The 24112-nt window shown below is 36.9% G+C and overlaps 1 protein-coding gene across 4 annotated transcripts in view; it reads right to left on the bottom strand.

Annotated features, from left to right (window-relative positions):
• The window catches only part of cd99 (CD99 molecule), a 42729-nt gene that overhangs the window by 4060 nt on the left and 14557 nt on the right, over window positions 1-24112 (bottom strand). For 2 of the 4 annotated variants that reach the window (XM_063010391.1, XM_063010393.1), the window contains exons 9-12: window positions 22725-22745; window positions 15951-15974; window positions 3581-3697; window positions 415-471 (exon numbers count right to left, since the gene is read on the bottom strand). In XM_063010391.1, the coding sequence (XP_062866461.1) occupies window positions 415-471; window positions 3581-3697; window positions 15951-15974; window positions 22725-22745 (219 nt within the window). The remainder of the gene's footprint in view (window positions 1-414; window positions 472-3580; window positions 3698-15950; window positions 15975-22724; window positions 22746-24112) is intronic. The other 2 variants (XM_063010392.1, XM_063010394.1) reach the window with 1 other exon arrangement.

Genomic DNA, 24112 nt, shown 5'->3' with positions numbered 1-24112 from the left:
CTAGGCTACCACTGTCCCTATTTTTTTTTCTAAATAGTATTGCAGCTGTGAAAAAACATGGTTTGAATTGAAATAAGATACTATTCATTTTCATTTTTGACATTTAGCAGATGCCTTTATCTAAAGCGAATTACAGCTGAGCAATTGAGGGTCAAGAGCCTTGCTCAAGGGCCCAACAAATAAATAAGATAAAACTTAGATGATAGCCAGTGATAGCTCAGTGGTTAAGGTACTGGACTAGTAAACAGAAGGTTGCCGGTTCAAGACCCGCCACCACCAAGTTGCCACTGTTGGGTCCCTAAGCAAGGCCCTTAACCCTTAATTGCTCATTGTGTTCCGCTCACTGTGTAAGTCGCTTTGGATAAAAGCATCTGCTAAATGCTGAAAATGTAAATGTATATTTAAAGCATTTACCTTGTGGGTCAGACTGTGTGCCAGATCGGTTATTACCACTCTCAGGGTCACCACCTCCTACACACACACACAAACAATGAAGCAGTAAATAAAAAGGCTTCCCCACACAGTCCACCCTGTGATGCCTCTCTTCTAATAACCCTGCCTATTTTAATAACAAATTGTTAGTGGTGTAAAATTAAAAACCTCGACTCTGGTGGGACTCGAACCCACAACCTTTGAATCACTTCTCTTCTAACCTAGAAGTCCAATGCGCTATCCATTGCGCCAAGGCCAGCGCGCATATGTCGAGGTATGGGTTGCAGAAATGCTTTTCAAAGACATCGGTTCGAACCCCGCTTTGGGCGATTTTGTACTTCTTCACTTTTAGACTAAATAATCCGAAAGTGCATCGTAACTGACAGTAAAGATCTCTTGATATGTAAATCGCGAATGAACAATTGTACATGTGTTTACAATTGCCGTTTTATCATTTTTATAAAGCGTTTTTATTTAGCTCTATAAAGCGTTTTTATTTACTTTTATAAAGCGTTTTTATTTACTTTTGTAAAGCGTTTTTATTTAGCTTTATAAAGCGTTTTTTTACTTTTGTAAAGCGTTTTTATTCAGCTTTATAAAGCGTTTTTATTTACTTTTATAAAGCGTTTTTATTTAGCTCTATAAAGCGTTTTTATTTACTTTTGTAAAGCGTTTTTATTTAGCTTTATAAAGCGTTTTTATTTACTTTTGTAAAGCGTTTTTATTTAGCTTTATAAAGCGTTTTTATTTACTTTTGTAAAGCGTTTTTATTCAGCTTTATAAAGCGTTTTTATTTACTTTTATAAAGCGTTTTTATTTAGCTCTATAAAGCGTTTTTATTTACTTTTGTAAAGCGTTTTTATTTAGCTCTATAAAGCGTTTTTATTTACTTTTGTAAAGCGTTTTTATTTAGCTTTATAAAGCGTTTTTATTTACTTTTGTAAAGCGTTTTTATTTAGCTTTATAAAGCGTTTTTTTACTTTTGTAAAGCGTTTTTATTTAGCTTTATAAAGCGTTTTTGTTTACTTTTATAAAGCGTTTTTATTTAGCTCTATAAAGCGTTTTTATTTACTTTTATAAAGCGTTTCCACACTTTAAAATAAATACATTTAACTTAATTAATTCATTTACATTAAAAAAGTGTTATAATAACAAAAAACAACTTTATTTACATGTTAACCTGCTGTAAAGGACAAAAGTAAATGAATAAATTCCATATGAACATCAGACCTGAATGAACAGTCGATTCCAGCCTATTATGCGTGTCTTTTCATTTGCTAAACAGTCAATTCCAGCATATTGTGTTCATCTGATCACTTGTGAATTGCTGGCACATACCCATCTACAGATATTATGGTCTATTCACGCTTATTATGTAAAATAAATACATTAGATTTCAATCCAATTAAGTTACATTAATAGAATTTCTTTTATAATACTACAAAAACATATTCACATGTTTATGTAACCGTTTCTATGATTTAACCTGCTGTAAAGGACAAAAGTGAATAAATAAAAGCATTATGAACATCACACCTGACTGAGTGGTCCATTGTTTGTTTAGTTTATTCATTTACACTTAACATTTTTGTAATAAAAAATTTGACATGACAGGGGTTTAGTAACTTGACACCCGCTGCCAGATGCCTGGTGTTATTCACTTTTCCACCACTAGAGGCAGTGTAGTACCTCATTTACACAGTTCAAATAAACCACTGACCACTGCATAATTCTTTTCAATACTTTTACTGCAGTTTATACATATTATTTTTACCACATTAAGTTTCAGTACTATTATGTCAAATATAAAATACCCAAATTTGCTCTTAACTGTCAAAAATATTTTATTTGTTTTGTATGTAATTGGGAAAAAATAAGAATGCCACAACAAATGCAATGTCACATTATATAAAAAAAAAAAAAAAAAAAAAAAAATGTATTATACTTATTTCCAATATTTTGAACAATTAAATTAATTTTGAAAGTTCTCTATAATAAATAAACTATTAAGCTTAGATTTTTTTTTACTGGAATATGCTGTATAGCCCAAATATTTTTAAATGTTTGCAATAAAACCAGTGAAAACTAGACCTACACTTTAGTTACACTAATTATAGTTACACTAATGTAAAATTTACTTGTTTAGGGTTATACCGTCATGTTTTACACTTTGGTTACATTCATGACAAGACAGGTAATTATTCGTTACACGAGACTCATCAGTTCAAGGTTTAATGTGAAACACAGTCATGGACAATTTTGTCATCTCCAATTTACCTCACTTGCATGTTTTTGGACTGTGGGAGGAAACCGGAGCTCCCGGAGGAAACCCACACAGTCCAAAGGAAGTAATAGAAAACCTTTAAAAAATAGTTCACTATTTAAAATAGTTCTCGGAGGTTTAATGTCAATAATAAGAAGCAAGTGTCTGCATTGATAAGTGAGATTTAAAAGCAACATGTTGATCCACTAAGGGGCCTTTTTAAAACTAATTAAAGGTGTCAATCACAAAAACCTGAGGAAAAACTTGGAGGAAACCCACACAGACACGGGGAGAACATGCAAACTCCACACAGAAAGGACCCACCCCACCTGGGGATCGAACCCAGGACTTTCTTGCTGTGAAGCAACAGTGCTACCCACTGAGCCACCGTGCCTCCCCCACTAATGTAGAAAGGGGGTAGAAATTTGAAGGTGGATGGTTTACAGTCCAAAGACAGTAATAGTAAACCTTTAAAAATAGTTCTGTGAGGTTTAATGCCAATAATAAGAAGCATGTATCTGCATTGATAGTAATAGTAAACCTTTAAAAATAGTTCTGTGAGGTTTAATGCCAATAATAAGAAGCATGTATCTGCATTGATAGTAATAGTAAACCTTTAAAAATAGTTCTGTGAGGTTTAATGCCAATAATAAGAAGCATGTATCTGCATTGATTTAATGAGATTTAATAGCAACATGTTGATCCACTAAGGGGCCTTTTTAAAACTGTCAAATTAAAGGTGTCAATCACAAAAACTTGAAGAAAAACTTTAGGTGTCTTTGGCATAGTGAAATAATTTGTAATAATATGCATACAGTGCATTCTTAAACACAACCAGGTCCCTACAGATCAGTAAATAAAAAACTGGTCAAACTGAACACTTACCTCCTTGCATTTTGAAGCAGAGTTTCTTCTTCTGGTAAGCAAAATAGCTGGATGCAGCACCTAATATTGCCACTCCTACAGCACTGATGATGCCAGCCATCTGCCCACCGCTAGCTGCTGCACATCAGACACACAGTTTAAGAAACTTAAAATAGAGCTAGATAAGCAACTGTACACTTCATCTTCAAATGAAATATAGTGTGTTGAAGTTAAGTGATGTGCTGAAATTAATATTTAGTTTTCTATGCGGTATAGTTTGTACTTGAAGTAACATATCATAACGTACATCAAAGCACTTGAACAGAAGACCTGATTGAACATTTGACGATTTTTACACTGTGCACTTGATATTATATTAAGTAAACCTTTATTAAATGTAAATGTTGCATGAAAACACTGCGCAGATCCGCCACTAGATGGCAGTGTCTATCATTCAGATTAATAAGGGTGGCGCTCTTGAGAACTCATCCTGTGATATACAGTGGTGTTCAAAAAAATAGCAGTGATTTTAAAAAAGCGAATAAAGCACAAAATCATTATAATAACTTTTATTTCCATAAATGCAAATGCACTGAAAATACTACACTTTCAATTCTAAATCAAAACATTAACAAAATTCAGTCAGTTTGTGTCAATCCTTTACAGAAAATTAAGGAAAAATTAATATTAGGCTGTTCAAAGTAATAGCAGTGCCAGCATTTTTCTTTAAAAACTCAAAAAATGTATGTATAACATGAAAAAATTTTTGAGGTTTCACTTTACTTTAAATTACTGAACTAATATTTAGTGGCAGAACAATTGTTTCCGAGATCTGTGTTGCATGGAGTCGACCAACTTCTGGCACCTCTGAACAGGTATTCCAGTCCAGGATGATTAAACTACATTCCACAGTTCTTCTGCAATTTTGGGTTTTGCTTCAAAAAAACACGTTTCAGATTTCAGCCCACAAGTTCTCTATGGGACTGAAGTCAGGGGATTGGGCTGGCCACTCTATTACCTCAATCTTGTTTGTCTGTAACCAAGATGTTTTGGGTCATTGTCATGTTGAAACACCCATTTTAAGGACATTTCTTCTTCAACATAGGCCAACATGATCTCCTCAAGTATTCTGATATATTTAAACTGATCCATGATCCCTCGTATGTGATAAATAGGCGTAACACCATGGTATGATAAACATCCCCATATCATCATTTTGTACCACCATGCTTTACTGTCTTCACAGTGAACTTTGGCTTGAATTCAGTGCTCGGGGGTCGTCTGACATACTGTCTACGGCCACTAGACCCAAATAGAACAATTTTGCTTTCACCAGTCCACAAAATGTTGAACCATTTCTCTTTGGACCAGTCAATGTGTTCCTTGGCAAATTTGAACCCATTCAGGAAACGTCATTTTCTTAACAACGGGACTTTGCAGGAGTTCTTGCTGGTAAATTGGCTTCATTTAATCATCTTCTGTACTCACTGGTAAATTTAGATGTTCCTTGAACTTTCTGGAGGTAATCATTGACTGAGTATTTGCTATTTTGGCTAATCTTCGATCCAATTGAACAGTAGTTCCACGCTTCCTTCCGTATCTTTCAGGTTTTGGTTGTCACTTCAAGGCATTTGAGATCATTTTAGCTGAGCAGGCTATAATTTGCTGCACTTCTCTGTATGTTTTTTCTCTCTACAATCAACTTTTTAATCAAAGTATGCTGTTCATCAGAACAAAGTCTGGAACAACCCATTTTACCCAGTATTTCAGAAGGAAATGTGCTATGACCAACCTGTGCAACATTTGCCACCCTCCTACCTTAAATAAGGGCCAAAATTTACACCCGTTCTTCTGCAGAATGAATGATTTCACCAATTGAACTCCTCACTGCTATTATTTTGAACAACCCCCTTTCAATCAATGCTTCGATTACTCAGAATGAACGGCATGCATGTCCTAATTGTTGGGTTTGTTTTGTTTTCATTACTCTACTAAACTTTCAAGTCAATTTTTTGCTATGTAGAAATAGCATTTCTACTAAAAACAGTGATTTATCAGGTTAATGGTGTTGGACTGCTATTATTTTGAACAGTACTGTAAATACTACTTCAGTATATCATTACAGTAAACACATTGTAACTCAAACACATGATCTGGAATCTACTACTAGACCTAGTGACTAGACCAAAGTTTCTAGACAGTTTTCTAACAGTCTGGACCTGTAGGTTTTATTTTGGGATGGGGAAACTAAGTTGATTTGTTGACTTGAGACAAAACAAGACCAGAGACACATGATCTGCTGCTCCTTATACTCAATCGTGCATGAATGATTAGACATTTAAATCATCAGGGATTCCCACCCAGTTCCAAATGTCTAAGCACATCTCATACCGTCAGTGACACTATTATAGGAAGGCATGTTTGATACAGCATAATTTAAGACAAATCTGCCATAAATGTGTCCCTCTAACACTAACATTTGCTCCTTATGATCTTCCAAGATCTTTTTACATTGTCATATACACCTATTAGGCATGACATTATGACCACCTTCCTAACTGACTGGTCTGCGGCTATGCAGCCCCATACGCAACAAACTGTGATGCACTGTGTATTCTGACACCTTTCTATCAGAACCAACATTAACTTCTTCAGCAATTTGAGCTACAGTAGCTCGCCTGTTGGATCGGACCACACGGGCCAGCCTTCGCTCCCCATGTGCATCACTAAGCCTTGGCCGCTTGGTTTACCACTGTTCCTTTCTTGGGCCACTTTTGATAGATACTGACCACTACAGACCGGGAACACCCCACAGGAGCTGCAGTTTTGGAGATGCTCTGACCCAAGTCGTCTAGCCATCACAATTTGGCCCTTGGCAAACTCACTCAAATCCTTACGCTTGCCCATTTTTCCTGCTTCTAACACATCAACTTTGAGGATAAAATGTTCACTTGTTGCCTAATATATCCCACCTACTAAGAGGGGCCGTGATAAAGAGATAATCAGTGTTATTTACTTCACCTGTCAGTGGTCATAATGTTATGCTTAGTCAGTGTATTTAAAAAATAAACTTAATATTATCTTTTCAGCTTGATTAAGTTTTCCTGAACTCAAAAACATGATTGTCCTGTTGAAAAAAGAGAAATCCTGTTGGTATTTGGTTATAACAACCACCACAGTGTAAAACATCATAAAAATAATACATAGGGAAGATATTCATAAATATTACTGTTTATTAGGGATGTAACGATACACTTTACCCACGATGCGATTCGTATAGCGCCAGTGACGTCAACCAGGCGAGGTGTACAGCGCTGTTTAAAGTGAATATCGATTCATTTTACATGTCAAATCGATTTGAATCGTGGAATTTATGAATCGGTTATTAACTGTCTTGTGGTGCATCGTTACATCCCTACTGTTTATGCTTCCCACGATGCGATGCGTATAGCGCCAGTGACGTCAACCAGGCGAGGTGTATAGCGCCAGTGCCCTCTGCTGTTTAAAGTGAATATCGATTCATTTTACATGTCAAATCGATTTGAATCGTGGAATTTATGAATCGGTTATTAACTGTCTTGTGGTGCATCGTTACATCCCTACTGTTTATGCTTCCACTGTCATCTGTAAATAAAACACTATATGGCCAAAAGTATTGGACACCTGACCATGGGCTTGTTAGACATCCCATTTCAAAAACAAATGGTATTACATTTACATTTTTTGTCCAAAGAGACCTACAATTATCATTGAATGCATTTGAGCAAGAAGGCCCAACAATGGCAACTTGGCAGTGATGGGGCTTGAACCGGCAAACTTTGAATGATTAGTCAAGTACCTTATCTGCTGAGCTACCCTTGTCCTGCCTTTATTAAAAAAGAGTGACAGCTATATGAGTGCCCAAGTTTAAGGTGACTGGACTTCTTTATATTTTACTAAAGACGGTTTACCTCTCATCTGAAAGGCTTCTTCAGTTCTAAAATAGGGATGATAGGAATTCCCAAGTATTTACTTCTAGTGGGGTTGTCACTCTGGAGTTGTCTCAGAGTTGTTGCCCCACCCTGCCAACATGGGAGTCGTTAGGATCACAAAAGCCAAGGTACGACTCATTTGAGAGTCAATGCCCCATCCTAACAACTCACACGAGTCCAGGTGTGAATGGGGGTTAAATCACCTAGGTAGGGAACTAGGTGGCTGACAATTTGTGTCAGGACAAGCTCCAACATGACAACCCCACACCCACTAGAGGTTAAATACCTGGGACTCTCCATTAGCTTTTAGAACTAAAGAAGCCTTTTGGATGAGAGGTCTTCAAAAACCTATAAACAAGTCCAGTCACCTTCAACTCAAGCCCTTAAAGCTACCATGACCTGGTGATCGTTACTCCTCTGAGAAGGCTTCTCACAAGACTTAGATATGTCTGAGGGAATTTGTATGCTGAAGTTCCAGTTTATTCCAAAGCTGTTCAGTGGGAATGGGGTCAGGGCTCTTTATGTCTTTTTGCCCTTTATGCCCTTTGTGCACAGGGGCACAGTCATGCTAGAACAGGCCTCCAATAAATGTTTGCTAAAAAGTTGGAAGCATATAATTTCATTTTTATAACCGATTTATTACACCTTAGTAACTGTTGTGGCTGAAACACATGAATTAGAAGGGGTGTCCCAGTAATTTTGTCTATATATTGTACACTTATGCCCAGTATGAAACGAGTAACCAAGCACGTCCAAGTACAAACTTCATAAAGCAGCAGATACTGCTCATGCAATTACTACATTTTAAAAATACCAGTCTGAATGCCATGTTAATGATGCACTGTGTCAGGATGTATTAATAGCACCAGCTTACATATGAAGGAAAACAGAAATGATTTCGTCTTTTATACAGTTTATTAAAGAAAAACACTGACATAAGAGCACAGAGTCCGTCTAATGCCAAAAAACTCACACAAATGTCTATAACGAACAGTACATAGAGTGTCCATTCATTCCACCCTCCCTTTAAACTTAATAGATAAATTGCTTAATAAAATCCCTTTGATTTAAATTAACCCATACAACATGAACTGGCTCTTAAGGTCTGCCTGATCTGTACTATTCTCTGCCAGAACAACGTGTGCTATGTGTGGTATGTGTTCTGAATCATGCTCTCTTTGACCTACTAAAACGACAGCGAACATGAGCTTGTTGTGACAAGATACGCTTCGGGGGAAAATGTGCTCCAAACTACAGACCCGAATTACTAAGTGGGTTCACGCTGAAAAACATAAACAAAAAAGTACAAAAAAAGACAGATTTATAAAATGGTCCATAATAATTTTTAAAATCTACAGTTGCAGTCGGAAATATTCAACCTCCTCATCCTCTAAGCTTAAAAGATATTATGGTTATGTGTAAAACTTCATGAATATATACAAGTCTCAGAAAAAAAAAATCTATTATCAAAATTGTATGCAAGTTTCTAATTTTGAGTTCTCGATAGTTTAATCATGTTGTAACCCAACTTTAGGTCACACAGACGAGCAGTAGGTTTTAAGATTAGCAATATTATGTACAGGTTGAATAACTGTGACTTGGCAGTATTACATTTACTATAATCAGCACTGATTTAATGCATTAGCAGTGTGCAAGCAAGTTTGAAGTGTACTCAGTTTGGAAGGAACTATATACACTATATTGCCAAAAGTATTCACTCACCCTTCCAAATCACTGAATTCAGGTGTTCCAATCACTTCCATGGCCACATGTGTATGAAACAAAGCACCTAGAGATTTTGGACAATTTCATGCTTCCAACTTTGTGGGAACAGTTTGGGGATGGCCCCTTCCTGTTCTAACATGACTGCGCACCAGTGCACAAAGCAAGGTCCATAAAGACGTGGATGAGCGAGTTTGGTGTGGAAGAACTTGACTGGCCTGCACAGAGTCCTGACCGCAACCTGATAGAACACCTTTGGGATGAATTATAGCAGAGACTGCGAGTCAGGCCTTCTGGTCCAACATCAGTGTCTGACCTCACAAATGCGCTTCTGGAAGAATGGTAAAAAATTCCCATAAACACACTCCTAAACCTTGTGGAAAGCCTTCCCAAAAGAGTTGAAGCTGTTATAGCTGCAAATGGGTCAACATGATATTAAGCCCTATGGATTAAGAATGGGATGTCACTCAAGTTCATATAAATGTGAAGGCAGATGAGCGAATAGTTTTGGCAATATAGTGTATTTTAAGTGGTCAGCTAACTACCGACTGACTTGTACAGGTTGTCGAACTATGCCATGCTACTACCAACCTGTAGAAAAATCTTATATATAGATGTGTCATAATTTTGCAATTTAAAAAGCTAGGAAAACCTCATTGCATTTACAATCTAAGCAAAACCAGAACAAGCTGTTCTGAGTTCTGAGCAGAAGAATGTACTCTCTGAGCCCTGAAGGAAAAATCCATACCACAAACCCTGAAGAGAAGAAACTGGTCTGGTTAAAACCGACAACCAAATGCACTCTGAAAATCACAACCATGATGCAAGCAACTATTTTATGAAGCTATATAAAGAAAAAAAAACATTTAATAAAATACAGACTAGAATTATGAAAAAGGGGTACAAGAGTAGATTGTTGTTTGAATTCTATTAACCCTTTAATGGTCTTACCAAGAAAATAATGTTAATAAAAAAATCAATGCTTTGCATTTCTTAGTTTCTTGGAACTAAACCAACAACAAACAATTAATATATTTTTTAGTGCACACAGTATTTCTTTTAATGAACTTTTAATGAACTTTTTCAGATTCAGGTACTGTATCTTAGAAAGGCTGTTTTAAAATCATCTACCAAATTTTTGAGTTGAACACGTCAACCAAGGAGTAGATACGGCCCAAACAAGATTATTTAAATACAGCTTATTTTTACCCAAGTATCTAGAGTTAAAGTAAGCTCAACCAAATGGTTGAACAGACCATTGAAGGGTTAAGAAGCAATACAGATTTAAAAGCTCATGGTAGGGTTTTGGCAATATATTCATACTACAATTTATGTTAAAAATAATCAAAAGGCATTTAGCTAATGTGCTATCCAACTAAAAGAAGTAAAAGAGTTCCAGTGGTTTTTCCCCATGGCTTAAAAACTACACCAATCTCTGAAATTACATGATTGTTTACACAGAATAGGAATCACTTATTTAAATACAGAATACCAATTACCTCCAGACAAAGAACATATGCATATTTTGGAAGCTTGGTGTTTGTGAGCCAACTAATGAATGTTCACACAATTATCTGTTAAATATTAGAAGTAGGTGGTGTAAACATTACTATTACAACTGAAATAATGATATTAAAATCCCACCCGTGTCTGCATCTGTTAACTGTGACAAATGCAAGATAATCTACTTCATTGGCAGTAGCATTCACATTAACTGATTGATCACCATTAATTACTGATTAATTACACCACTGATTATCATGATACCTCTTCTAATATCGCAGTAGATGTTTGCCATTTAATCATTTATTTTTGCCTGAATGGAAAACCGTTATTAGTACTATGATTTGCGATTCGGCAGAATACCAGACTAAAACCAAGCTAAAAGATCAAGCAAGCTCATCCTAACCACAAAAAATACAATCACATTCTCACCACCACATCAACCACAATAAAATAACCCATTCAAACAAGCCACCAGATTTAAGTAACCAGACAAAGCCGAAAATCGTGATGCCCACTGTGTCATCAAGACTGCTTCTCCTTCTCTGATAAGTCCAGCATGTCCAGCAGCATTTCTAGAACCGACACAACGACTTGTTTCAAGTTGGCCATCCAGGCATGAAGGTTTGCTGGTACGTTATCTCCTAGCAACTTCTGGACCTGCAGCCACAGCTGGTTAAAGTCTGCAACGACAGGATATCGACGCAGAGGTTTTAATGTACGGCCTCTTACAAAGCTAAGCCAGTCAAAACCAATCACATCTAACAACGAGTGCTCTGTATAATAAGTTTTGGGTGTCATTTACTAACTAAAATGCACCAGCTGCTGATTCTTTATTGTCTTAAAAGGTCAAAACTACACTGGGTATCCCAGAAAAGTTCAAATAAAAAAAAAGTTCTTTATTTTTACACCGAAGTAAATGTAGAATTTATCCATCTCACCCAAAATATTCTACAAATATAGTACGCCCACAATATTCCAGTAAACCTCATACACAAAACTCTGCCTTATTAGTCTGACAGTTCATTTGTTTGAAAGCGCTTAATGTGTGGAATCTTGTTAATTTGTGCTGGCACCGGTGTGGCATGTTGTTATCACCAAGGGGGTGCAAATAATGCTTTTGACAATTTAGTAGAGAAATGCTTTATTTTAGCTCAAAATGCTTTGTCACCTTTTCCACTAATTAATAACTACCATGTACAAACTAAAGGATATCTAGGAAAACTACACCCAACAGTTCTACATTAAGGTGTCAATTATTTTTTTATATATCTATTTTTTTTAATGCATTTTCTCCCTTTTAGCACATTCAATTGCCCGATTGTGTCATGCTTCCTCTCCACCAATGCCGACCCCGGCTCCAATTGAGGAGAACAAAGCTAACCCACGCCCCCTGACACGTGGGCAGCAGCCTTATGCATCTCGTCACCTACACTTTGACGAGTGCAGTACGGATCAGCACTGTGTACGGAGAGACACACCCTGACAGCACTCCCGTCTCTGTGCAGGCGCCATCAATCAGCCAGCAGAGGTCGTAATTGCATTAGTTATGAGAGAGTCCCTATCCAGCTTAATGCCCCACCCCTTATGAACAACAGGCCAGTCATTGTTCATGTGGCAGCTCAGCCCAGCTGGCAGGCAGAGCTGAGACTCGACAAGATGCATTTGAGATCCCAGACCTGGTGCTCCAGCGTGTGAGTGGCTCGTTAATGTGTCAATTTTGCCTAGAAACAAAACACAACTGGCCAAAGGACAGTTTTTTCATGTTAACATATGACCTGTTAACTGAATTTTCTATTGGCTTAGGATGTCTGTAAATCCTCATCGGACCTGCATACAAGGCACCCTCATAGCTTTTCACAGGCATAATAATAATACACATTAATTCTAAATAAATCTCCAATTCACCTCACTTGCACGTCTTTGGACTGTGGGAGGAAACCGGAGCTCCTGGGAGAAGGACCCGGACAGCTTCACCTGGGAATCAAATCCAGGACCTTCTTGCTGTGAGGTGACGGTGTTACCCACTGAGCCACCGTACCACCCATTTTTAATTGGATAAGCGGTTAAGAAAGTGAGTGAGTGTGTGGTGTGTAGCTAGAAGCAGATTTAAAACAGCTCTATACAGATGTATGTACTGATGCATGAAGTATGTAGGTAGTAGCATATGCAGTGTAATAGAAATGGGTATTGTTGTCTAGCAGCAGTGTTCCTTAACACACACACAAGGTATGAAGGTCAGAAGTCTAAACTTAACCAGATATGCTTGCATGCTTGCATACACAATGATTACTACACATTATCCTGATCTGGAAACACTAAACACACACAGAAATACCAGGACATCAATGCACCACAGGCCACCACAACCCTACTCTTAGTCACTTAAATATAGAGGCGATTTAGAACGTTCTGGATTAGGAATGAAGCCAGACGCTCACAACCCTATATAGTGTGTCTCCCGCACTATCTGCTATGCCACTGTACTCCTATTAAGTGAAACAAACAAATATATATATATATACAGTGTATCACAAAAGTGAGTACACCCCTCACATTTCTGCAAATATTTTATTATATCTTTTCATGGGACAACACTATAGAAATAAAACTTGGATATAACTTAGAGTAGTCAGTGTACAACTTGTATAGCAGTGTAGATTTACTGTCTTCTGAAAATAACTCAACACACAGCCATTAATGTCTAAATGGCTGGCAACATAAGTGAGTACACCCCACAGTGAACATGTCCAAATTGTGCCCAAAGTGTCAATATTTTGTGTGACCACCATTATTATCCAGCACTGCCTTAACCCTCCTGGGCATGGAATTCACCAGAGCTGCACAGGTTGCTACTGGAATCCTCTTCCACTCCTCCATGATGACATCACGGAGCTGGTGGATGTTAGAAACCTTGAACTCCTCCACCTTCCACTTGAGGATGGGCCACAGGTGCTCAATTGGGTTTAGTCCATCACCTTTACCTTCAGCTTCCTCAGCAAGGCAGTTGTCATCTTGGAGGTTGTGTTTGGGGTCGTTATCCTGTTGGAAAACTGCCATGAGGCCCAGTTTTCGAAGGGAGGGGATCATGCTCTGTTTCAGAATGTTACAGTACATGTTGGAATTCATGTTTCCCTCAATGAACTGCAGCTCCCCAGTGCCAGCAACACTCATGCAGCCCAAGACCATGATGCTACCACCACCATGCTTGACTGTAGGCAAGATACAGTTGTCTTGGTACTTCTCACCAGGGCACCGCCACACATGCTGGACACCATCTGAGCCAAACAAGTTTATCTTGGTCTCGTCAGACCACAGGGCATTCCAGTAATCCATGTTCTTGGACTGCTTGTCTTCAGCAAACTGTTTGCGGGCTTTCTTGTGCGTCAGCTTCCTTCTGGGATGACGACCATGCAGACCGAGTTGATGCAGTGTGCGGCGTATGGTCTGAGCACTGACAGGCTGACCTCCCACGTCTTCAACCTCTGCAGCAATGCTGGCTGCACTCATGTGTCTATTTTTTAAAGCCAACCTCTGGATATGACGCCGAACACGTGGACTCAACTTCTTTGGTCGACCCTGGCGAAGCCTGTTCCGAGTGGAACCTGTCCTGGAAAACCGCTTTATGACCTTGGCCACCATGCTGTAGCTCAGTTTCAGGGTGTTAGCAATCTTCTTATAGCCCAGGCCATCTTTGTGGAGAGCAACAATTCTATTTCTCACATCCTCAGAGAGTTCTTTGCCATGAGGTGCCATGTTGAATATCCAGTGGCCAGTATGACAGAATTGTACCCAAAACACCAAATTTAACAGCCCTGCTCCCCATTTACACCTGGGACCTTGACACATGACACCAGGGAGGGACAACGACACATTTGGGCACAATTTGGACATGTTCACTGTGGGGTGTACTCACTTATGTTGCCAGCTATTTAGACATTAATGGCTGTGTGTTGAGTTATTTTCAGAAGACAGTAAATCTACACTGCTATACAAGCTGTACACTGACTACTCTAAGTTATATCCAAGTTTCATGTCTATAGTGTTGTCCCATGAAAAGATGTAATGAAATATTTGCAGAAATGTGAGGGGTGTACTCACTTTTGTGATACACTGTATATATATATATATATATATATATATATATATATATATATATATATATATATATATATATATATATATATATATATATATATATATATATATATATATATATATATATATATATATATATATATATATATATATATATATATATATATATATATATATATATACACACACAATAATAACCGGACCTGACCTCAATACGGTTCAACAGTTCACATACTTTTGGCCACATAGTTTAACAACATATCTCTATAGGTCATTATAAGCTGATTAGAAAATCCTGCTTCCTTCCAATGTACAACTTGAAACAAAGTAACATCAAATATTAGTTCAGTTGCATTCCTTAATGTTCTGCATTAAAAGCAAAACTGCATTTCATAACAGTTCATTTAATGCAAATCCCACACCCTAGTTTCAGGCAGACCAAAAGATCAGTACACAGAGTACTGCACAATAGAATGTTACTGGATGTGAACATGGTGTATGGGATAAGAAGGGCGTCAGTTGCATTGTATTACGTCCAAAAACCAGTTCTAGCTGATTTAGACCAGTTCCTATGTTCTAGCTAAGAAATCTCTGTTAACGGTGGAATCCTCCACTGTCCTACAAGGTCACCAACAAGATATACTGTATAAGGACGTTTATTTTTTCCAAATGTTATCACATTCACATAGCCTCTGTGTAAGACTCATATACAGCCATCTTCCACTTAGAAAGCTTGTAAAAATTAAACAAAGTTGCCTGAGATTAACCAATACACACTTTGACTAGTTGAGTTTGTTACTAGATTCATTGCTGAACAAAGATAAAAAAAATGAAGTTTAATTTCATCTAGTTATACTACACACAAATAGCACCCATTTGGTGGAATGTCCCATATAAAGTACTGAGTATGTACTCTATATCTCCAACTGTGATACTCCTTTTCCTTCCTTTAGCCTTAAGAACATTTACTACTCACTGGAGATCTTAAGCCTTCCTGTTTCCCTTAGTCTCTTAGTCTGAGATAGTTCTCATTAAAAAAGGAAGAAAAACACACAAACAAGACATGTTTTTAATAAGTTTTAAAAAAGTGAATTTACCTTGAGGTTCATCTGATGCGTCGCCTAAAAAGAAAATTAGATTTGTTAACAAATAAATGCAGCTTTAATTTTTTTCTTCAAAACAACTCAGCTAATTAAATTGGTTGATTTTATAGATTTGTTATTCTCTCTTTAGACCCTTCGTTGTGTAATTGTGGATGTTATTGGCATTTTTACAAATCAGCCTACACTTAATAACCCATGATTATAAAGTGAAAACATCTTAATTTTAACATCTTAAAAATAAAATCCAAAACTGAACTCTTAGAGACATATTACAACCCTTCATTTAAAAAATTTGTAGAACTCCATTTAGCAGTAATTACACAGCTGCTAGAAATCTTGGATACGTCTCTACTCTATTTCCCCGGCTGCTCCCGTTAGGGGTCGCCGGCCCGCATTATTGATTTGGCACAGTTTTTACGCCGGATGGACTTCCTGACACAACCCTCCCTAATTATCCGGGCTTGGGACCGGCACTACAATGCACTGGTCCTAGCAGCTGGTACCTATAGGACAATTCAGTGTCTCCAATTAGCCTGGCTGCATGTTTTTGGACTGTGGGAGGAAACCAGAGCACCCGTAGGAAACCCACGCAGACACGGGGAGAACATGCAAACTCTGCACAGAAAGGACCCATCGATCGAACCCAGGACCTTCTTGCTGTGAGGCGACAGTTCTAGCCACTTGCCGCCCTGGATACGTCTTTACTAATTTTTCTAATCTGGATTGGTTGGTTTATCCCATACTTCATGGCACATCCTCCCTTCTAGCTGTTCTGAACACAGATTAAAAATGTTGTGTTATCATATGTTTAACACTCACAAGCTTCCTCTAGTAGGAAGCTCCACCATTCTCCTTCCAGCACTGACAGTTTGTCATTTGTGTTCATTTGTTTTAGTGTCAAAAATTCAAAAGAAAAATTCTCATCTACACTGTAAAAAATAAACATTTTTTTACAGGTTTTCCCAGTACATTTTTACAGTTTTTCCCTGTATTTATAAAAGACAGAATTTTTTTGTAAAATTACAAGAATAAACTGTATATTGAAAAGTGTCATGTGATTTACCATAAAAAATCTGTATAAATGAAATACATAAAAAATCTGTTTTTTAACAGTTTTTAGATGACACTTTTAACAAAACTAACTGTAAAAATAAAGTAATCTTCATTGACAAAAATAGCAGAATCTTCTGTAATTTTCAAAAAAAAAAACTTTTGTTATACCGATATATCACTGTCAAATAAATAAAAATACTGTTAATAATGCATTTAAAAATGTACAATTGCAAAAAAAATATGTGATCAAAGAAAGAAATATTTAGTAATTTTGCATTTCTTAACCACTACTTTACATACATAAATTGGAAAAACAAAGGTATTGCCTACCTTATTAGACAGGCAACAATACAATTTAAACAGATTTTAACTTTTACTTTATTTATGCATTTGTATTAATTTAAAGATTGAATTGTTAAATAAGTGCATTTATACAAACTGTGTAAAACCATAGTCAAATTTAAAACGTTATTAACTGTGATTTATTCTCACATTTATAATATTTAAATCAAGCATAATTTACCCATCCCCACATTCACAGGAAAAATGTATTACAGTTCATCTGTGCAACATGTTGGGTGCACATTCCAACCAGAGCACCACAGATATAAAATGATGCTCTAATTTACCAGTTACACACTTTTGAGTGCCTGTTGGTTTTGCATAAAGAATATATGCTGGTGTGACACAAATCAATTACATTTTAGATTTAAACATGACTGCATTGTGTTTATTAGTTAACTTAACTTAGTTGCTTTATTTCCCTGGAACTACTTAATGCAATAAGTTTATCAGGTGAAACCGGATATGACGCACCGGGGATTACGCAATACATCGTGAAGGCACATTGTGTTTCAATGGCATCTCAGGTAATGTGAAGCTTTACAAAATCTTTTTCCATATGTCTAATTGCATGCTAATCATGATGTTTATCTTATTATATTGTTTAATATAGCTCTTTAGTTGAATAATATTCAAGTTTTATTGCTGTACATGCTTTATTTGTTTAAAAATGCTAACGCTAATTCGCGCGTGCTAATGCTAACGGCGGACCTGCTTATATTGATTTATTTATTAACATCTTTCCAGGGATTCTGTGAATAATATTGAAGTCTTGAGGCAGATTTTAATAGATTGCCGTTGGCTGACTGTATATTAAGTCCGGCTGCGCTGTGTGTGATAACGTTGCATTGCCGTGGTGCTAGCTAGTGCTAAGCTAGTCAAGTTCAACAGCCAGTATTCTCAACTTGTGGCAGTGAGGTTCTTTCCCGAAAGGTAAAAATGGCTTAAATTACTTAATGCAGAAATATATTAGAAGAAGGTAGAAAATAAAAAGATGTGTAATATTTGCTGTGCCAGTGCATTAAAAAACATGGACACAACCTAGCTAGCTAAGATGTGAGCAGGCAGCTCGAGCCTGAGGGGAACTTCATGCTTTATGTTTGGCGCTCACGTTCTGCACAAACTTAAAAACAAAGTGATTCTGTAACGTTAGTATCATTACAAACCTGAGTTTTGTGACTGTTATCCTTGAAAGCACACACATGTGAACAGTATTGGATAATCAATGAATTTGTAATGTGAAAGTCTTTACTATAGAAATAATATTTTAGTTATTTACAACAAAACAACTGATGTTTTGTATCTTCTGTTTACAGATGGTTGGAAATGTGTATTTGCAGTTGGACTGACCTTTTACTGGTAATTTTTTTTCTACATTTTATGCTAAATTGAAGAATATTGAGCTACTTTTGACTGAACACTGAGTTAAGTTTAGATTAAGTGAAGAAGAAAAAATGTGGAAATTCTTATTATTTATTCTGTTTGGTTCTTTTACTTACTTTTTAGTTTTATGTATTTTATGTCTTTTCTTTTTTAAGCTGGTAATTTCTTTATAAATATTTGTCTTGCTGATTTTGATTTCCTTTAGTTTTCTTTAGTAATTTTTTATTTATATATCATTTTAATAGTATCCAATTTCATCTACAGTTTAGGATTCCCCCAATCACGCAATACCATCAGCGCTAGGAGGGTGAAGGTAAGCACAAGTTTCCTCTGAGTTGTTACAGCAACCACCCCATCTTTTACGTCTGAGTTAAAATAAAGGTTAAAGTGAGATATGTTAAGTCCTAAATGGATATTTGTGTACTGTTAAGTTCAAGAAAGTGATTTTTTCATCCTCTGTTCCATTGTAGGATGGTGATATGGCTGCAACTGAACGGGGGATTGAGGAGACTGTTCTGGGGATCTGTGTGACTAGAGTTGAGGGAGCTGAAGCCATGGACCCCCTGCCAATACTGGAGTGGTATTAGAAGGTGGTGTGGTTCTTGGGCAGTGTGTTCCTTGCCTTTGCAGTTCGGGCTGATTTATGCCTTATACAGTGTATCACAAAAGTGAGTACACCCCTCACATTTCTGCAGATATTTAAGTATATCTTTTCATGGGACAACACTGACAAAATGACACTTTGACACAATGAAAAGTAGTCTGTGTGCAGCTTATATAACAGTGTAAATTTATTCTTCCCTCAAAATAACTCAATATACAGCCATTAATGTCTAAACCACCGGCAACAAAAGTGAGTACACCCCTAAGAGACTACACCCCTAAATGTCCAAATTGAGCACTGCTTGTCATTTTCCCTCCAAAATGTCATGTGATTTGTTAGTGTTACTAGGTCTCAGGTGTGCATAGGGAGCAGGTGTGTTCAATTTAGTAGTACAGCTCTCACACTCTCTCATACTGGTCACTGAAAGTTCCAACATGGCACCTCATGGCAAAGAACTCTCTGAGGATCTTAAAAGACGAATTGTTGCGCTACATGAAGATGGCCAAGGCTACAAGAAGATTGCCAACACCCTGAAACTGAGCTGCAGCACAGTGGCCAAGATAATCCAGCGTTTTAAAGGAGCAGGGTCCACTCAGAACAGACCTCGCGTTGGTCGTCCAAAGAAGCTGAGTGCACGTGCTCAGCGTCACATCCAACTGCTGTCTTTGAAAGATAGGCGCAGGAGTGCTGTCAGCATTGCTGCAGAGATTGAAAAGGTGGGGGGTCAGCCTGTCAGTGCTCAGACCATATGCCGCACACTACATCAAATTGGTCTGCATGGCTGTCACCCCAGAAGGAAGCCTCTTCTGAAGTCTCTACACAAGAAAGCCCCCAAACAGTTTGTTGAAGACATGTCAACAAAGGACATGGATTACTGGAACCATGTCCTATGGTCTGATGAGACCAAGATTAATTTGTTTGGTTCAGATGGTCTTAAGCATGTGTGGCGGCAATCAGGTGAGGAGTACAAAGATAAGTGTGTCATGCCTACAGTCAAGCATGGTGGTGGGAATGCCATGGTCTGGGGCTGCATGAGTGCAGCAGGTGTTGGGGAGTTACATTTCATTGAGGGACACATGAACTCCAATATGTACTGTGAAATACTGAAGCAGAGCATGATCCCCTCCCTCCGGAAACTGGGTCGCAGGGCAGTGTTCCAGCATGATAATGACCCCAAACACACCTCTAAGACGACCACTGCTTTATTGAAGAGGCTGAGGGTAAAGGTGATGGACTGGCCAAGCATGTCTCCAGACCTAAACCCAATAGAACATCTTTGGGGCATCCTCAAGCGGAAGGTGGAGGAGCGCAAAGTCTCGAATATGCACCAGCTCCGTGATGTCGTCATGGAGGAGTGGAAAAGCATTCCAGTGGCAACCTGTGAAGCTCTGGTAAACTCCATGCCCAGGAGAGTTAAGGCAGTTCTGGGAAATAATGGTGGCCACACAAAATATTGACACTTCAGGAACTTTCACTAAGGGGTGTACTCACTTTTGTTGCCGGTGGTTTAGACATTAATGGCTGTATATTGAGTTATTTTGAGGGAAGAATAAATTTACACTTATATAAGCTGCACACAGACTACTTTTTATTGTGTCAAAGTGTCATTTTGTCAGTGTTGTCCCATGAAAAGATATAATTAAATATCTGCAGAAATGTGAGGGGTGTACTCACTTTTGTGATACACTGTATATTTATAACCTTATGATTTAGAACTTGAGTTACCCTCCTACATTCAGATACACTTTTGATGTACTCCAAAACTGTTTGTTTCTGGAACTAGATGCTAACAAACTGTCATGAAGCTCAATTACTAAATACCAAGCTGTTCAGTGAGATGTAGTCCATACTGAGTATTACACTTGTGACGTAATGTTTATCGAATCCCACTGTGGTTGCACTTTCTGAAAACTTCAATGTTGGTACTGTGTTTTGTACATAATTCAGATTTATACGTGTTTCATGTTTTGTAGACATTTCACTTAACTGTATGGTGCTTTGTTAAACATTTTCCATTTAAATGAATTCTGATTGCACTTATTGTATTGTATTGGATGCTGTATTGTGTTAAAGACGTCTGATTCTTACACTGATCAGCCATAACATTAAATATATAACATTACCTCGTTTCTACACTTACTGTTCATTTGTGTGAAAATTATTTGGGTCAAAAATAGCTGAACTGTGGTGGATTTTGATCCATTTTGATGCTGAATTTAACAAAAGTTATTTATATACTGCAAGTTCTGTATATGTTCTAAAGTTCTATATAACATGTAAGAGCTGCAAAATTTCACAGTAATTTAAAGTGTTATGCAGACAAATCTTAACCTACTTCTAATTTTTTTGAGCTTATATTTTTAAATGAAGAAAAACAATTTAAAACTACAGGTAACATGTTTTAGGGAAAAATGCTTTTATTTTGACAGTTTATTAATGTATTTCAATAATAAAAAAAAGACAATTTAACAGATAATTTTTGCAATACCTCTGACAGTTAATTTAAAATTGGGCTTTTGCTAAGTAAAATTACATGTTTTTTTTTGTTTTATATGCTAATTTCTTGTGATAACAGTAGAATATATCTGTACTTAAACTTTTCTTTATCATTTATAAAGAGAATTATTCTGTTTTTTAGAGGTGTATGACACTGTTCTAACAATTAATATATGTTAAAAATAGAAGATTTCATGAAAATATAGGACAATTTCCTGTAAAATTACAGTGATAGATGTTAATTATGGTAAATATAATTACCGTTTTTTTACAGTTTATCTCAGTTTTAAATTTTACAGTATTTTTCAATTTTTTTACAGGCATTCTCTGGCGCCCCTGCTGCCAGAAAAATACCGTTTTTTTACGCTATTTTTTTTTACAGTGTATGAAATCTGTGAAATGTGAAATCAACTGAAGGTTTAAAATAATAATTTGTGCCCTTATTTGGACAAGCTACAAAAAGGAATAATTTTTTAAGTAAAACATATTGTGTCACATCCCTGCTATAACTGAAAAATCTGATTTAATTTAATAAAATATCAAACAATTCTAAAAAGTTTGGGGACACCTTGTTAATCCTTTTTTTTTTTTTTAACAAACAACAAATTTTTAATAACAAAGTTGTTTTGGCTTCACAAAAAGCTCCTAATACATCACATACTCTCCTTTTAACATCCCTTTAGCTGTGTATGTGTGTGTATTTATATAGCACCATTTCCAGGCGTTTGTGGGTCTGAAACCAAATCAAGGCGTCCCATAACACAGCTGCCTACTTTCCACATGCCTTGCATAGCTTCAGGTGTGGGGAAAAAAAAACAAGGTGTCTCCAAACATCGCATAGTTTGCCGTGTTAGTACCAAATTATAATCAATAAACAGAATGAAAGTTACCTGTGGAGTCGTGGCTGTTACCTAAAGACAGAAACACAAGAGAACAAAGACAGAGCAAACAGAAATTACTACCGTCAGTATTCACATTATACGTTTAATACAGTCAAAGTATAATCACAACCCTCTATGTAAATCTGAAAATAGTCTGAACATAAATCAAACAATGGTTAAACAATTAACATTTAAACACTGGCAAATACTTCTACAGAAGTCCACATAGAGTACTGCATTAATTATATTTACATTTATATTCTACACACCTTAAATCATGTCTTAAATCATGTCTTAAATCATGTCTTAAATCATGTCTTAAATCATGTCTTAAATCATGTCTTACTGTGTATAATCTGGTAATGATTAAACAAACACATTTGAATAATTGATTATTTAATTAACTGTGGGCAATTACTTTCTTACAAGGCTGATTAATCTTGTTGGCTAACCACAATTAAATTTTAAAAAATTACATTATCTTTAATTTCCCGTTATGTTTTGTTAATTTTTTAAATGACCTAAAATAATTTAATCTGAAAAAATATTCAATAAAACAATAATTAAGGGGGGCATTTTTTTAGCATTATAAACAAAGGGGGCTTTTTTCAGCACTTTAAAAAAGGATGCATTATCTATAGAAATGCAATAATCAGTACAATTAAAAAAGTAGCTAGCACACCAGAGCTGGGATTTTGAATACATCGTATCGAATCTGAGCTCTGCCATCCAGCTGGGCTGGGCGGCCACATGAACAACGAATGGCTGTTGTTCACAGGGTAGGTAAGCCGGACCAGAGTTTCTCATAACTGGTGCAATTACGACCCCTGCTGGCTGACTGATGGCGCCTGTGCAGAGTTGGGGAATAATGCTGATCAGGGTGTGGCTCTCTGTGCACAAGGCTGGTCCGCATATGAACTCGCCTCGTGCAGGTGAAAAGAGGCAGTCTGTACTGATCACGTGTCGGAGCTCCTCAGTCTGCAGTGGAGGGTTGTATCAGTGGAGGTGAAGCGTAATCAGGGTAATCGGATACGACTAAATTAAGGGAGAAAATTGGGGGACAAATTTGGAGAAAAAGAGGAGTAAAAATGTACTGAATGGCATGCAGAAGGGATGCATTTAGTCATGATAATACACCAATTACTTATGGATGATGGGATATGAACAATTTGCAGAAAAAAAACACACAATAACACACACAACGAAACAGGTACACAAACCTAATGTTATTTGGACATCTGACCAAAATTCTATTGGACATCCCATTTAAAAAAACAAGTGGTATTAAAACTGCAGTGTTTGCAGAACAGTTTAGTGTTGTTCCTGCTAAAAATTCAGCTTTACAACTGGTTCAGTTGGTTCCTTTAGGTCTAAAACAAGTGTTGTTTAAAGGAGAA

This window comes from Trichomycterus rosablanca, chromosome 15, assembly GCF_030014385.1.
Source record: "Trichomycterus rosablanca isolate fTriRos1 chromosome 15, fTriRos1.hap1, whole genome shotgun sequence".
NCBI classification, from domain to species: domain Eukaryota; kingdom Metazoa; phylum Chordata; class Actinopteri; order Siluriformes; family Trichomycteridae; genus Trichomycterus; species Trichomycterus rosablanca.
The sequence above is the reverse complement of the archived record's forward strand: the minus strand, read 5'-3'. Positions and strand labels throughout refer to the sequence as shown.